Source organism: Primulina tabacum, chromosome 3 (assembly GCF_025594145.1).
Source record: "Primulina tabacum isolate GXHZ01 chromosome 3, ASM2559414v2, whole genome shotgun sequence".
Lineage (NCBI taxonomy): Eukaryota > Viridiplantae > Streptophyta > Magnoliopsida > Lamiales > Gesneriaceae > Primulina > Primulina tabacum.
This window is the reverse complement of record NC_134552.1, coordinates 12,187,180-12,203,148: the sequence shown is the minus strand read 5'-3', so window position 1 is coordinate 12,203,148 and position 15,969 is coordinate 12,187,180. Positions and strand designations below refer to the sequence as shown.

Sequence of the window (15,969 nt, the reverse complement as noted above, 5' to 3'; positions counted from 1 at the left end):
CATCAAATTCATTTCTGGTAAATGGATGAGAAAAAGAATCCATCGTTGGCCATTCATTCTCATTTCTATAACTATCGAAATTACAAGCATGCATATATTATCAAACACTTTAAGATTTTTGAACTTGAACACCTTTCTCAATGATTTCTCTTGAGCATCATGAGTTTTCTATCGCTGTCAACATAGATTTCAAATGGTTTCTTTAGGGGATCATTAACATCAGATCTTTGGATTCGTGGAAATGTTGAATCCTTTTTGGATTCGTGGAAATGTTGAATCCTTGGACAAGTTCTGCTGAGAGACCACCCAACCTCAGCACGTATGCTCTCATCCTTGAAAGCCTCAAGTCCTTTGTTCAAGAAGTCACCAGTTTTGGACTTGTTTCTGTCTCCTCTACGGTTAGTATTGATGGCTATAATGGCTTTCGAAACATGATATTGATGTCATTCATGGCCTCTTTTGTGTTAATTGTGGATTCCACAAGACCATGATGCCGTGAATTTTCTGCATCAGATTTCCCAACTATGGCAGTATCTACAAACTTACCCACAACTGTATCCTCACTAAAACATTTTTCATTTCCACCTCGTCTTACTTCTTTCATGGGAGTTTCATCTGTAGATGATGTTTGTGGTAGGTCCATCTTACTCCCAATATTTACCAACCTAGATTGCATCTCAGGCAAATATTCTTGAGGCCATGTTTGTTCAGGCTTGCCCATATCAGTTTTTAGTAAATTCTCATGGCAAGGACTAACCTTGTCGTGAGTCTAAAAATTTCTCATAGCACATAGTGATTAGCCATCAACTTTTCGTTCCTGTTGCTTCAGTATGTCTGCCAATTGTTAAATAGTGAAGAAATCTTAGCAACGTAGAAGAATTATTAACATATAAAGATCAACAAAAACCTGAATTCTCTCATTTTTGTGTCTTTCCATGCGATGAAGATATAGTTCATATGATTTTAGCAACTTGCCAGCAGGCTCTCAACACTGTATAGATGAAGGAACATAAGTCAAATTACTGAAACATTAATTACCTATGCCCATGACTAGTGATTCTCTTATATTCATGATATTTGACAAATATATATTACGAATGGAAACAACAGCACTCCTTTGAAATCAGAATTGAGGTGTCCCTAAAAGAGGAGAGTAGATTAAACCCACTCAGAGCAAGTGATTCTAAATCAATCATATTGATCAATTAGGTATACTATTCTAAACTCTGGATAATAGAGTAAGTTCTCTTTAATTTAAATTTTAATAAAGAAACTCTCCTATCATAAGTTCACAGAACGTGACTCAAATAACACATTTTGGCATCTCTAAGAAATCACTACCACAAGTTAGATTCGACCAATGTTTTGAGTGCTTATTTACTCGTCCAGAGGGGCAACCGAGCAAGAATATGAGGGAAATCAACTCAAATAAAACATATCTGTTAAATGTGTGTAGATATAGAAGAAACAGTACGTTGGTGATCACCAGTTTAGAATGACATTGTTGAAGCATATAATCAATTTGTTCGTACAACCAGCTGAGGGATTTAACTTTTGTTTTCCCGAAGAACATATAGCTGCATGAAAAATCTGAAGTACACAGGCACACACTGACATTTACAACTTAAAACTCACATCTTATTCTAGTGCGTTAGAGGTCAATCTCGTTCCAATACACCATGTCTGCTGTCAACTCCGAACACCAAGATTCTTTTAGTATATCATGCTGACAAAAAAGCTCTATGATTCTAAAATAGTTAGACATTAACATAGAATTAACATCCGATATTGTGTTCTTACTAACGATGCAAGTTTTGAGCAGGAAAGTACGAAAAGAAGCATGGAGAAACAATCAATTATGAGTTGCGCTTGTATTGTGTTATCCCTCATCTCGGTATTACGAGGTGTATGCCCACAAAAGACTTTCATAGTTGCCATGGATGGTAGTGGAAACTTTACCACTATCTCCCAAGCAATTTCAGCAGCACCACGCTATAGTTCAATTATAACTTATATCAAAATAAGAGCAGGAATTTATCACGAACACGTTTTTATTCCGGAGGAGAAGATCAACCTATATTTAGTGGGAGATGGGATAGACAAGACTATAATATCCGGGAATAGAAGCAAAAACATGGGCTTTCCTGACTTACGACACAGCCACAGTCAGTAAATACATGATAACATGTCTTCCATAATTGTGCTTGATTGGTGTGTTTATATGTATGTGCTTAACATACGTAAGAGAGACCATTTCAACCAAATGCTATCGTTAAGGAGACACTTACATTCTTATTATGTTATTTATTTTCAGGAGTCGTTGCTAACGGTTTTGTGGCCAAAGAAGTTACCTTCGAGAACACTGCTGGTGTAAACATGAACCAGTCAGTGGCTGTGACAATCGAAGGTCGATATTCTGCTTTCTACAGATGGCGATTCCTAGGGTATCAGGATACGTTGTATGTCTGGCAAGGCATCCAATTTTTCAGGGAGTGCGATATTTATGGAACTGTAGATTTTATATTCGGTGATGCACGAGCGCTCTTTCAAAATTGCAATGTCTATGCGCGCAGACCTCGACAAGGGCAGTCGAATACCATCACGGCGCAAGGAAGAGAATCAGGAAAAAATATTTCAGGCATCGTGATGCAAAATTGCACTATTGCAAGTGCACCAGAGCTGCTGCCGAGGTTGAACGTGAAGACCTATTTAGGCAGGCCCTGGAAGAACTACTCAACAACAGTGATTATGCATAGTTTATTGGATAAACTGATTGATCCAAGCGGCTGGTTGGAATGGGCAGGGCAAGGACACGGAATAGACAAAGTATACTACGCAGAATATGAGAACCGGGGGCCAGGGGCAAATACCAGCAGTAGAGTAAAATGGGCGCGCACAATCAAATATAGAGAAGCCAACAAATTCACAGCAAGGAACTTCATACAAGGACAGAAGTGGATTGGTTTAACTAGAATACCTTATTACCTAGATTTGTAACATGATTCCTTCCAGTTATGCTATGATTATATTTTCATTTCATTTATTTTAAAAATATATGAAATTTTTTTTAACACATGTATGTAGCCTTTCGAGTTTGGTTAGAATAATTAGTTGCTAAAAAACACTAATTAAGAACAAAGAAAAAAATTCAAGTCAAACCTTAGTCCTCAACAAAAGTGTAGAATTAAAGCTTGTATACTTAAATATAGTTCCCACTAAAATAAGATGCCTATAATGTCTTCGGTGATTTTACAAAAAGCAGCAAAATGAGTGTTTATACTTGTCATAGGCGACTTGATTTCAAGCTCAGCGAAAGAGTTCTCACATTCTTCTTCATTTGAATAGACATCATCCACGTCAGTGTATGCCTCTCTGAAAGAATTCGATTGCAAATCTTCTATTGCTTGCTCTGTATTACATCTATCATGATGCGTGCTAGACCTTTAACATCGGTGTTGAAACTGCGAGGATTCGATTTCAAAGAAGAGACACATAACTTATAATCGAATGTTTTCTTACACACACTTTCTATCAACGACATGTCTGCATTGCCTTGGCTAAAGAAGGAGATGGACACCAAAACAACAACAATCGATAACACTACATTTTTTGCCATTTTCTTACACACGAATATATATATGCAAAGACTCTTTATATATTTGTGAAATATATATGATGAGTAAAGATACCAACGATATCAATGAAATGAAAAAAAAGGAAATGTTTAATTTCAAAAACAAAAATTTATTCTACTTCCAAAAAAGAATGGATTTGTATAAATTAATTGAGTGATGAAATCAAAGTTTTTAATTCTTATTCGTATAAAATCCTGCTCTTATTCAAATCATCAGAATCCATATTGATTACTGAAATATAAGACTAATTATTGACATGTATACACACACACACACACACACACACACACACACGTGTATCATAATTCCGTAGAGTTGGCTATTGATTTTGAGAATTTGTCGTAAATAAAATTAGAAAAACTACTATGATATTATTTAGTATATATTAAATATTATGCAAATCTCTAGGCGAAAGTTGTTGATGTAATTTCATTACTGTTATAATTTTTAGGCTTAATTAATGAATGGAAATCAAGAAATGAAATTAAGGAAAACTCGAAACGATAGCATCAGAGGAAAAATTCGAGCTCCAAACGCCTATAAGAGACGTTGGGGGCCTTGGGGCGCCCAAAAAAGACGCGTAAATGGCTGCCCTAACGCCCCTAAGCCTGCCTGGAATAAACATCTCTAAATATACAAAATCAAACACAATTGAAAAGACCAAAATAAAATTTATCGCAATCGAAAGCTGGAATGTAAGGATGTAAGATACTAAATTTAGTCATCCATTTGTTTTAATTTAAATAAATTTATTGTATTTAAAAATTATAGAAACCAGACTTGTTACGCACTTACAATGATTAAGATATAGTTTTTTTTTTTTTTTTTACATATATATCAAATTCTACACAATCGATCCCTGATGAATTATAATAAGTATATCAACTTAGTGGACCTTCTGAGGCCCATAAAGAGAGAGGACAACAAATTCGCCTAACGGGCTCATATTGTGAAGATGACTTCTGGATTAAAGTACCTTCGCTAATTACTCTTGTTGGACCCAAGGCCCATGGAAAACTAAACCCGTTATTAGTGGTCATTTTTTTAAAAAAATAACATTCGGATGAATTTAGTTCACAATATTAAAATGGTGCCACACCATGTTTTTATAAATTTGTAATACTCAATTTGAACCAAATATTTTATTATAAACGTAAATTAGCATGTTTCCTAGTTGGTTATACATAAAATTTGGATAACCATGAGACCAGTTATTTTTTGTCATCACAACTAATTTATTTTTTTTAGTTGGAGCAGTTGTCACCGGGTTTCGAACTCGAGACATTTTGCAGACAAGTTGTACCTTGAAATCCGAATCGTAATTTGAGACATTTGAAAATTTACACCAACTCAATCGTTGAGTGATGAATAATAACATGGAGACTTAAGTGGAATCTGATCACATATGATAATAAGAGTAAAAATATGTCTATATCTATGTAGAGGAAAGAGTATTTAAGTATATTTTTGCAATAAAAAAGGTAAAAAGTGTCTCAAATTGTTAATTTACCTTTGTAGCCTTAATAATGCCAATTGTCTAAAATGGAATTTTTTTTGTTTTCAAATGTTAAATAATATAATATATATACATATTTCTTCACGTTATAACTTAATTGGCCTATTACTTTTCAAAATTGATCTACACATAAAAATAGAAAGAGGGCTAAAAATGGTTTTATGAATCACATGGTGGGCTATCAAATATTATCTTAGCACACTCCATATTTTTTAGTCCTTTTCTACAAACAAAATTAAACTGAAATTTGTTTGGTAATTAGTGACAAAATTGTTCCACATTTGCTTATACAAAAAAAAAAAAAAAAAAAAAAAAAAAAAACCAGCTGTGACGCCAAAAAGAAATGAGGAAATGCAGAGTATCTTAAAAAAAAGATTTATGGATTAAAACAGCTGCTCTAAGTTAAAATAGTCGAACACAATTTTAGGTAGTGTTTGCAAATACTTGAAAAATAATTGTTATAGACTTTTCTTTTTCAAATTTGCAAATTTTGTACAGAAATAGTTCGTAATCATTTTTTTAAGGAGATCATTTATAATTAATTGAGATTCTTCCAGTTATGTTTGATGGTAATTTGATTAGTTTAGACGTAAAATAATGTGACCGGTCACTGTTAATATTTCAGTTAGTTGGCCTTGTATTACACCCCATGATATTCGCTAACCCTTTTACGTCGGTGTTGAAGCTGCGAGGATTCGATTTCAATGTAGAGACGCACTTCTTGTAGTCATGCGTTTTCTTACACACGCTTTCTATCAATGTCATGTAAATTTTCTAAAATGGAAATTTTTGCTCGCAATTTTCAAATAATATATACATATTTCTTCAATTTCTATCTTAACCGGCCTATGCTTATCAAAATGGATCGACACATCAAAAGAGAAACATGAGTAGGTAAAAAAATGGTGCTATGAATAAAATGTTATGCTATTGAATATTATCTTATCACTATCAAATTTAGTCATTTTTTCTATATAAAAAAAGAAAGAATTTATCTCTAAACTCACATTGAATTTTTCTCATGAATAACTAAACTGGCTTTGTCTTTTATTTTACTGTTTTGAAAAAAACCCCAAATTTAAAATAAAATTTCATAAAAAAATCTTAGCAATTTAACCCCAAAGAGAAATTCAAGTACACACTTGAGATGGCAAATGCACGAATATTTGAAAAGTACGAGGTAATGTAAATCACGAATAAATAATTTGGAGATATATTTATCAATATACTCATCCTTGTAATCAGGTCGTGTCCACATCACTAGCAAAATATATAGCCAAAGTCTTAATCTCTTACTTTTTATAAGTAAACTTACAAATTAAATATTATTTGGATGTATCTCTTCGACTAAAAAAAAAAATTGACCACACAAATGTTTATAGAAAGGTTACTAAAATTTGATGTTTTCTATTAAAATTTCATTTTTCCTCGTAACGGTAAGATAACAAATACTTGTAAAAACTTGTGACCTATGCTAGTATGGCAATAAAAAAAAAAAAACTACACAAATTTGATAATTTCTATTAATTCTCCATTTCTCACCTTGGTAAAAGATACTAGCGAACAAGGATATGTAATTTTATTAAAAAACACCAGAGCCTTATTTGGTAACACCAAAAACAAACAATGAAACAAACATTACACCTAATTACTAATATAAACCACATATCAATAGAGCCATCAAATTCATTTCTGGTAAATGGATGAGAAAAAGAATCCATCGTTGGCCATTCATTCTCATTTCTATAACTATCGAAATTACAAGCATGCATATATTATCAAACACTTTAAGATTTTTGAACTTGAACACCTTTCTCAATGATTTCTCTTGAGCATCATGAGTTTTCTATCGCTGTCAACATAGATTTCAAATGGTTTCTTTAGGGGATCATTAACATCAGATCTTTGGATTCGTGGAAATGTTGAATCCTTTTTGGATTCGTGGAAATGTTGAATCCTTGGACAAGTTCTGCTGAGAGACCACCCAACCTCAGCACGTATGCTCTCATCCTTGAAAGCCTCAAGTCCTTTGTTCAAGAAGTCACCAGTTTTGGACTTGTTTCTGTCTCCTCTACGGTTAGTATTGATGGCTATAATGGCTTTCGAAACATGATATTGATGTCATTCATGGCCTCTTTTGTGTTAATTGTGGATTCCACAAGACCATGATGCCGTGAATTTTCTGCATCAGATTTCCCAACTATGGCAGTATCTACAAACTTACCCACAACTGTATCCTCACTAAAACATTTTTCATTTCCACCTCGTCTTACTTCTTTCATGGGAGTTTCATCTGTAGATGATGTTTGTGGTAGGTCCATCTTACTCCCAATATTTACCAACCTAGATTGCATCTCAGGCAAATATTCTTGAGGCCATGTTTGTTCAGGCTTGCCCATATCAGTTTTTAGTAAATTCTCATGGCAAGGACTAACCTTGTCGTGAGTCTAAAAATTTCTCATAGCACATAGTGATTAGCCATCAACTTTTCGTTCCTGTTGCTTCAGTATGTCTGCCAATTGTTAAATAGTGAAGAAATCTTAGCAACGTAGAAGAATTATTAACATATAAAGATCAACAAAAACCTGAATTCTCTCATTTTTGTGTCTTTCCATGCGATGAAGATATAGTTCATATGATTTTAGCAACTTGCCAGCAGGCTCTCAACACTGTATAGATGAAGGAACATAAGTCAAATTACTGAAACATTAATTACCTATGCCCATGACTAGTGATTCTCTTATATTCATGATATTTGACAAATATATATTACGAATGGAAACAACAGCACTCCTTTGAAATCAGAATTGAGGTGTCCCTAAAAGAGGAGAGTAGATTAAACCCACTCAGAGCAAGTGATTCTAAATCAATCATATTGATCAATTAGGTATACTATTCTAAACTCTGGATAATAGAGTAAGTTCTCTTTAATTTAAATTTTAATAAAGAAACTCTCCTATCATAAGTTCACAGAACGTGACTCAAATAACACATTTTGGCATCTCTAAGAAATCACTACCACAAGTTAGATTCGACCAATGTTTTGAGTGCTTATTTACTCGTCCAGAGGGGCAACCGAGCAAGAATATGAGGGAAATCAACTCAAATAAAACATATCTGTTAAATGTGTGTAGATATAGAAGAAACAGTACGTTGGTGATCACCAGTTTAGAATGACATTGTTGAAGCATATAATCAATTTGTTCGTACAACCAGCTGAGGGATTTAACTTTTGTTTTCCCGAAGAACATATAGCTGCATGAAAAATCTGAAGTACACAGGCACACACTGACATTTACAACTTAAAACTCACATCTTATTCTAGTGCGTTAGAGGTCAATCTCGTTCCAATACACCATGTCTGCTGTCAACTCCGAACACCAAGATTCTTTTAGTATATCATGCTGACAAAAAAGCTCTATGATTCTAAAATAGTTAGACATTAACATAGAATTAACATCCGATATTGTGTTCTTACTAACGATGCAAGTTTTGAGCAGGAAAGTACGAAAAGAAGCATGGAGAAACAATCAATTATGAGTTGCGCTTGTATTGTGTTATCCCTCATCTCGGTATTACGAGGTGTATGCCCACAAAAGACTTTCATAGTTGCCATGGATGGTAGTGGAAACTTTACCACTATCTCCCAAGCAATTTCAGCAGCACCACGCTATAGTTCAATTATAACTTATATCAAAATAAGAGCAGGAATTTATCACGAACACGTTTTTATTCCGGAGGAGAAGATCAACCTATATTTAGTGGGAGATGGGATAGACAAGACTATAATATCCGGGAATAGAAGCAAAAACATGGGCTTTCCGACTTACGACACAGCCACAGTCAGTAAATACATGATAACATGTCTTCCATAATTGTGCTTGATTGGTGTGTTTATATGTATGTGCTTAACATACGTAAGAGAGACCATTTCAACCAAATGCTATCGTTAAGGAGACACTTACATTCTTATTATGTTATTTATTTTCAGGAGTCGTTGCTAACGGTTTTGTGGCCAAAGAAGTTACCTTCGAGAACACTGCTGGTGTAAACATGAACCAGTCAGTGGCTGTGACAATCGAAGGTCGATATTCTGCTTTCTACAGATGGCGATTCCTAGGGTATCAGGATACGTTGTATGTCTGGCAAGGCATCCAATTTTTCAGGGAGTGCGATATTTATGGAACTGTAGATTTTATATTCGGTGACGCACGAGCGCTCTTTCAAAATTGCAATGTCTATGCGCGCAGACCTCGACAAGGGCAGTCGAATACCATCACTGCGCAAGGAAGAGAATCAGGAAAAAAAATTTCAGGCATCGTGATGCAAAATTGCACTATTGCAAGTGCACCAGAGCTGCTGCCGAGGTTGAACGTGAAGACCTATTTAGGCAGGCCCTGGAAGAACTACTCAACAACAGTGATTATGCATAGTTTATTGGATAAACTGATTGATCCAAGCGGCTGGTTGGAATGGGCAGGGCAAGGACACGGAATAGACAAAGTATACTACGCAGAATATGAGAACCGGGGGCCAGGGGCAAATACCAGCAGTAGAGTAAAATGGGCGCGCACAATCAAATATAGAGAAGCCAACAAATTCACAGCAAGGAACTTCATACAAGGACAGAAGTGGATTGGTTTAACTGGAATACCTTATTACCTAGATTTGTAACATGATTCCTTCCAGTTATGCTATGATTATATTTTCGTTTCAATTATTTTAAAAATATATGAAATTTTTTTAACACATGTATGTAGGCTTTCGAGTTTGGTTAGAATAATTAGTTGCTAAAAAACACTAATTAAGAACAAAGAAAAAAATTCAAGTCAAACCTTAGTCCTCAACAAAAGTGTAGAATTAAAGCTTGTATACTTAAATATAGTTCCTACTAAAATAAGATGCCTATAATGTCTTCGGTGATTTTACAAAAAGCAGCAATAGAAGATTTATAATTAATTAAGATTCTTCCAGTTTTGTTTGATGGTAATTTGATTAGTTTGGACGTAAAATAATGTGACCGGTGACTGTTAATATTTCAGTTAGTTTGCGCTGTATTACACCCGCCATGATACTCGCTAACCCTTTTACGTCGATGTTGAAGCTGCGAGGATTCGATTTCAATGTAGAGACGCACTTCTTGTAGTCATGCGTTTTCTTACACACGCTTTCTAAAATTGATCTTTTTGCTCGCAATTTTCAAATAATATATACATATTCCTTCACTTTGTTCCTTAATTGGCCTTGCTTAGCAAAATGGATCGAATCATCAAAATAAAAACCTAAGTGGGTAAAAATGGTGCTATGAATAAAATATTACACTATCGATTATTATCTTATCATACTATCAAATTTAGTCATTTTTCTATAAAAACCAAAGAATATATCTGTAAACTCACATTGAATTTTTCCCATTAATAATTAAATTGGTTTTTCCTTTTAATTTACTGTTTTGAATAAAACCCCAAATTTAAAATAAAATTTCATACAAAAATCTTAGCAATTTAACCTCAAAGAAAAATTCGAGTACATGCATGCTTGAGATAAAAAAAATGCACGAATATTTGAAAAAATATGAGGAAATGTAATGGAAATATGTTAATAACGAATAAATAATTTGGAGACATATTTATTAACATACTTATCCTCGTAATCATGTCGTGTTGTGTCCACTTCGCAAGCAAATTATATAGCCAAAGTCTTAATCTCTTACTTCTAATAAGTAAAATTTAAAAAATAAATATGACTTGGATGCACCTCTTCGACTAGAAAAAAAATTGACCACACAAATTTTTATAGAAAGCTAACTAAAATTTCATGTTTTCTATTAAATTTTCATTTTTTCTCATAGTGGTAAGATAACAAATACTAGTGAAAACTTGTGACCAAGGCTACGTATTGCTATAAAAAAAAACTACACAAATTTGATATTTTTTATTAATTCTCCCTTTCTCACATTGGTAAAAGAACAAATATATACATACTAGTGAATTAGGATCGGCAATTTTATTAAAAAAACACTAGAGCCGTTTTTGGTAGCACCAAAAACAAACAATGAAAGAAACCCTACACATAATTACTAATATAAGCCACATTATTAGAGCCATCAAATTAATTATTGGTAAATGCACGAGAAAAAACAACTAATAAACTATAAATGTAAATGTTATCATTTTGTAAACTGCATCACAGTATAAGGAAAACTTGTTAAAGGGACTAATACTCGTTTAAAGCACATTGACAAGAAGAAATTTCAAATGTACGTGTATATATATGAGAAAGATGGAAAACAATGAGATCATTACTTACTACACTTGATTAGAATAATTAATTGCTAAAAAAAAACAAACAAGTCAAACCTTCGTCCTCAACAAACTTGTAGAATTAAAGCATGCATGCATACTTTAAATATATAGCGATCTTCTATAGCTCTACTTATATAAGATGCTAATGATGTCTTCGGTGATTTTACAAAGAGCAGCAAAATGGTTGCATGATAGCCGTCATAGGCGACTTGATTTTAAGTTCAGCGAAAGAGTTCTCACAGCCTTCTTCTCCTACATAGGCATCATTCACCGAGGTTAATGCCTCCCTGAAAGAATTCGATTGCAAATATTCTATCGCATACTTAATATTATCTGTGCTGAGATCGTACTCTATTTAACAGCCGTTGTTGAGACACTCCAACATGCGGGGATCCGATGTCTTCTTTACCAGTTGACGGATCACTCCTAGTATTCCGTCTACTTTGCTTAATATTACATCCATCATCATACGTGCTAGCCCTTTTACGTTTGTGTTAATTCTAAATTAATTAGACATTAACATAGAATTAATATCATATATTTTTGTTCTTACTAACGATGCAAGTTTTGAGCAGGAAAAACAGTAAAAGAAGCATGGAGAAACAATTAATTGTGAGTTACGTTTGTATTGTGTTATCTCTCATCTCAGCATTACGCGGTGTATACCCGCAAAGGACTTTCATAGTTGCCAAGGATGGTAGTGGAAACTTCACCACTATCTCCCAAGCAATTTCAGAGATAACTTACATCGAGATAAGAGCAGGAATTTATCACGAAAACGTTTTTATTCCGAAGGAGAAGATCAACCTGTATTTAGTGGGAGATGGGATAGACAAGACTAGAATATCCGGGAATAGAAGTGAAAACATGGGCTTCCTAACTTACGACACAGCGACAGTTAGTAAGTACATGACAACACGACTTCCGTAATTTTGCTTGACTAGTGTGTGGTGTATGTGTTAAACGTAGGAGAGACATTTTCAATTGAATTATTTCATTCAGATTATTATGTTATTTATTTTCAGGAGTCGCTGCTAACGGTTTTGTGGCCAAAGAAGTTACCTTTGAGAACACTGCTGGTGTAAACATGAACCAGTCAGTGGCTGTGACAATCGAAGGTCTATATTCTGCTTTCTACAGATGTCGATTCCTAGGGTATCAGGATACGTTGTATGTCTGGCAGGGCATCCAATTTTTCAGGGAGTGCGATATTTATGGAACTGTAGATTTTATATTTGGTGAGTCACGAGCGCTCTTTCAAAATTGCAATGTATATGCTCGCAGACCCTCGACAAGGGCAGTCGAATACCATCACGGCGCAAGGAAGAGAATCAGAAAATCCTTTTTCAGGCATCGTGATGCAAAACTGCACTATTGCAGCTGCGCCAGATCTGCTGCCGAGGTTCAATGTGAGGAGCTATTTAGGCCGGCCCTGGCATAACTACTCAACAACAGTGATTATGCAGAGTTTCTTGGATAAACTGATTGATCCAAGAGGCTGGTTGGAGTGGCCAGGGCAAGGACACGGAGTAGACAAAGTATACTATGCCGAATATGATAACCGGGGGCCAGGGGCAAATACTAGCAGTAGAGTAAAATGGGCGCACACGATCAAATATAGAGAAGCCAACAAATTCACAGCAAGGAACTTCATACAAGGACAAAAGTGGATTGGTTTAACTAAAATACCTTATTACCTAGATTTGTGAGAATTTTCTGAAACATGATTTCTTCCCGATTATGCTATGATTATATTTTGATTTGTTTTTATTTGGCACTCCATTTTATCTTTGTGTTCGTTCTCTATTTCATAGCTAAAATACCGATTTAAGAAATTTCTTTCATTAAAATATATATTATCATGTGATCAGACTACTATTTAGGTTTGGTATATAGTTTAAAATACATTAACCCGGTCCAATACTTCAAACACTTACTTTTTTAGTCAAAATATTAGTTATTTGAATAGCCCATTTTACCATTCATAATATGAGCTAATCAAAGGAAACTATTATATTACACACTATGGCTTTTCAAACATTACCGTAAAACATATCAAATTCTTTTTCAAATTTCAGTTTTAAAATTGAATTTCTTGAAATATAAATTTCACTTTTAATTTCAAATTTAAATTTAAATATCATGAAAAAATAAATAGCATTCAAAGATTTGACATCGGTTCCATCACATGATTTAATATCTTGGTTCCATCGCATGGTTCATACCAACGAGGTTGCGCTGAATATAATTTGATTGAAAACAATTAATTTTAAAAATGACAATTTTAAAAAAAGAAAGATATATCATTAATCTCGAATAAGTGAACTGCAATAAATGATTGAAAACAATTAATTTTATGCTATTTTATTGATATTTTTGTAATAAAGAATATATTTTCTTTTAAAAAAAAATTCAAATGTGAATTGAAGAAATTTGAAAATATAAACTTCAATTATTGTTTGAATTGATTATATCAATTCTTTTATTAGTTTAAATTTGAATTTAATTCATTTTTATATCAGTTTAAATATAATCTATGAATTATGTGTTTTTTATGTTCTTTATTCAAATTGAAACTGAACTCAATTGAAAACATAAACCACTTTTAAATCATTCACAAATACATTTTGCGCTTAAACTCTGTAAGTCCGTTGATACGATCTACCAGCATATGGAAACAACAAAAATTCAAGTTTAAAATATATTTTTCATTATCAAAATTTTATTATTATTTTTTCCATACATTTTATTTTTTGATTTAAGGGTATTATTTATATTTCTTTTCTTTTCTATGGTTCACACGCACACACATATATATAAACAAAGTTTTTTGTCAAAAATAATATGTTATAAAAAAATATCATTATTAATAATATATTTACATACCGCATTAATATTTGAAAAAAATAGAAAATAAATACGTAATTAAATGTGAATTTTTTTCAATTTATTTTTTAAAATTCAAATTTAAATTTGATGTTTTTTGAAATTATAAACTACATTTAAGTATCCGCATTGATTATATCATTCTATTTAATTTTGATTATGGTTTTAAGTGTGTTACTTTTATAAAATTTATGTTTACTACTCTCTATCATACTAAATAAAATATAAAAGCTTTTATATAATATTATGTTTTTCAATTTTTTTAAAAGAGTGTCCGTAAATTGTTGTTATTATTGTTATGTATCTTTATAGAACTTTAAAATATGTATTTTAATAGAAATTTAATATAAATATATTTAACATGTCCAAAAAATAATTATTTTTTTAGTCAAAATTTATTATTTTGATATAATAATTTTTTATAATAATATTTAAATTTAAATATATTCATTATATTAAATCAATAATTTTAAATAATTATTCAAACATTAATACTTACTAATTTTAATCATTAATTATATAAAATAACACTCCGTGCATCGCACGGGTGAAATACTAGTTATAACAAACTTACATTTTTATATGACTGTTATAAAATTCGAACAAAAACTGCGTAATGAAATAAACATATTTCAATTATTTTAAAAAAATATGTGATTTTTAACACATAAGGCTATTTTAAAAAATAGTCTTTTCAGTTTGATTAGAATAATTAATTGCTAAAAAAACCAAATTAAGAAAAAAAAATAAAGCAAGTCAAACCTTCGTCCTCAACAAACTTGTAGAATTAAAGCATGCATGCACACTTTAAATATATAGCCATCTTCTATCGCTCTACTTATATAAGATGCTAATGATGTCTTCGGTGATTTTACAAAGAGCAGCAAAATGGTTGTTTATAGCCGTCATAGGCGACTTGATTTTAAGTTCAGCGAAAGAGTCCTCACAGCCTTCTTCAGCTCCTATATAGGCATCATCCACCGAAGTTAATGCCTCCCTGAAAGAATTCGATTGCAAATATTCTATCGCATACTTAATATTATCTGTGCTGCGATCGTACTCTATATAACAGCCGTTGTTGAGACACTCCAACATGCGGGGATCCGATGTCTTCTTTACCAGTTGACGGATCACTCCTAGTATTCCGTCTACTTTGCTTAGTATTACATCCATCATGATACGCGCTAGCCCTTTTACGTCTGTGTTGAAGCTGCGAGGATTCGATTTCAAAGAAGAGACGCACAACTTATAGTCAAACGTTTTCTTACAAACGCTTTCTATCAAGGACATGTTGTTGGCGCTGCTTGCATTGCTCTGGCTGAAAAAGAAAACGGACACCAAAACAATAACAATTGCAGACACTTGTTTCGCCATATGCATCTGTTTCATGAAGACTATATTTCTGAATTATAATTATAAATACATATAACGACTAAAATATTTACAAACCATTTCAATAAAAAAAAAGAAGGAAATATTTCAAAAGAGGATAGATTTTATTGTACTTCCAAGAAAAACAGATTTGTTTCCATTTTCATTCATAATAAATAGAGAAAGATACTCTAACGATATCAGAGATAAGTTTCTTAATGAAAAATATATATTTTTTAAAACCTGACTGTTATAT

At 32.8% G+C, this 15,969-nt stretch overlaps 4 protein-coding genes across 5 annotated transcripts; 3 read left to right on the top strand and 1 right to left on the bottom strand.

Moving 5' to 3' along the window:
• Nucleotides 1-2,376: 2,376 nt before the first annotated feature.
• On the top strand, nt 2,377-2,997 carry LOC142538430 (pectinesterase-like). The gene has a single exon (XM_075643750.1). The coding sequence runs from the start codon at nt 2,377-2,379 to the stop codon at nt 2,995-2,997; it is 621 nt and encodes a 206-aa protein (XP_075499865.1).
• A 3,890-nt stretch (nt 2,998-6,887) lies between these two features.
• Nucleotides 6,888-9,850, top strand: LOC142538982 (pectinesterase-like). 2 transcript variants are annotated; one of them, XM_075644278.1, is made up of 3 exons: nt 6,888-7,100; nt 7,131-8,997; nt 9,143-9,850. In XM_075644278.1, the coding sequence occupies exons 2-3, from the start codon at nt 8,670-8,672 to the stop codon at nt 9,823-9,825; spliced, it is 1,011 nt and encodes a 336-aa protein (XP_075500393.1). In that variant the 5' UTR covers nt 6,888-7,100; nt 7,131-8,669; the 3' UTR covers nt 9,826-9,850. The 2 variants fall into 2 exon arrangements, with proteins under 2 accessions (XP_075500393.1, XP_075500394.1); XM_075644279.1 differs by having other exon boundaries at nt 6,888-8,997.
• Nucleotides 9,851-11,613: 1,763 nt separating this feature from the next.
• Nucleotides 11,614-13,276, top strand: LOC142538981 (pectinesterase-like). Its single transcript, XM_075644277.1, has 3 exons — nt 11,614-11,731; nt 11,819-12,357; nt 12,482-13,276. Exons 2-3 carry the CDS (start codon nt 12,015-12,017, stop codon nt 12,895-12,897), a joined length of 759 nt encoding a protein of 252 aa, XP_075500392.1. The 5' UTR covers nt 11,614-11,731; nt 11,819-12,014; the 3' UTR covers nt 12,898-13,276.
• A 1,900-nt stretch (nt 13,277-15,176) lies between these two features.
• On the bottom strand, nt 15,177-15,716 carry LOC142538429 (cell wall / vacuolar inhibitor of fructosidase 2-like). The gene has a single exon (XM_075643749.1). It carries the CDS (start codon nt 15,714-15,716, stop codon nt 15,177-15,179), a length of 540 nt encoding a protein of 179 aa, XP_075499864.1.
• Nucleotides 15,717-15,969: the final 253 nt, after the last annotated feature.

Coding starts and splice junctions, on each gene's coding strand:
- LOC142538982 (XM_075644278.1), top strand. CDS start 8,670: ATGGAGAAACAATCAATTATGAGTTGCGCTTGTATTGTGTTATCCCTC. Junction 8,998..9,142: donor TTACGACACAGCCACAGTCA/GTAAATACATGA, acceptor ATTTATTTTCAG/GAGTCGTTGCTAACGGTTTT.
- LOC142538981 (XM_075644277.1), top strand. CDS start 12,015: ATGCAAGTTTTGAGCAGGAAAAACAGTAAAAGAAGCATGGAGAAACAA. Junction 12,358..12,481: donor TTACGACACAGCGACAGTTA/GTAAGTACATGA, acceptor ATTTATTTTCAG/GAGTCGCTGCTAACGGTTTT.
- LOC142538429 (XM_075643749.1), bottom strand. CDS start 15,716: ATGGCGAAACAAGTGTCTGCAATTGTTATTGTTTTGGTGTCCGTTTTC.
- LOC142538430 (XM_075643750.1), top strand. CDS start 2,377: ATGAACCAGTCAGTGGCTGTGACAATCGAAGGTCGATATTCTGCTTTC.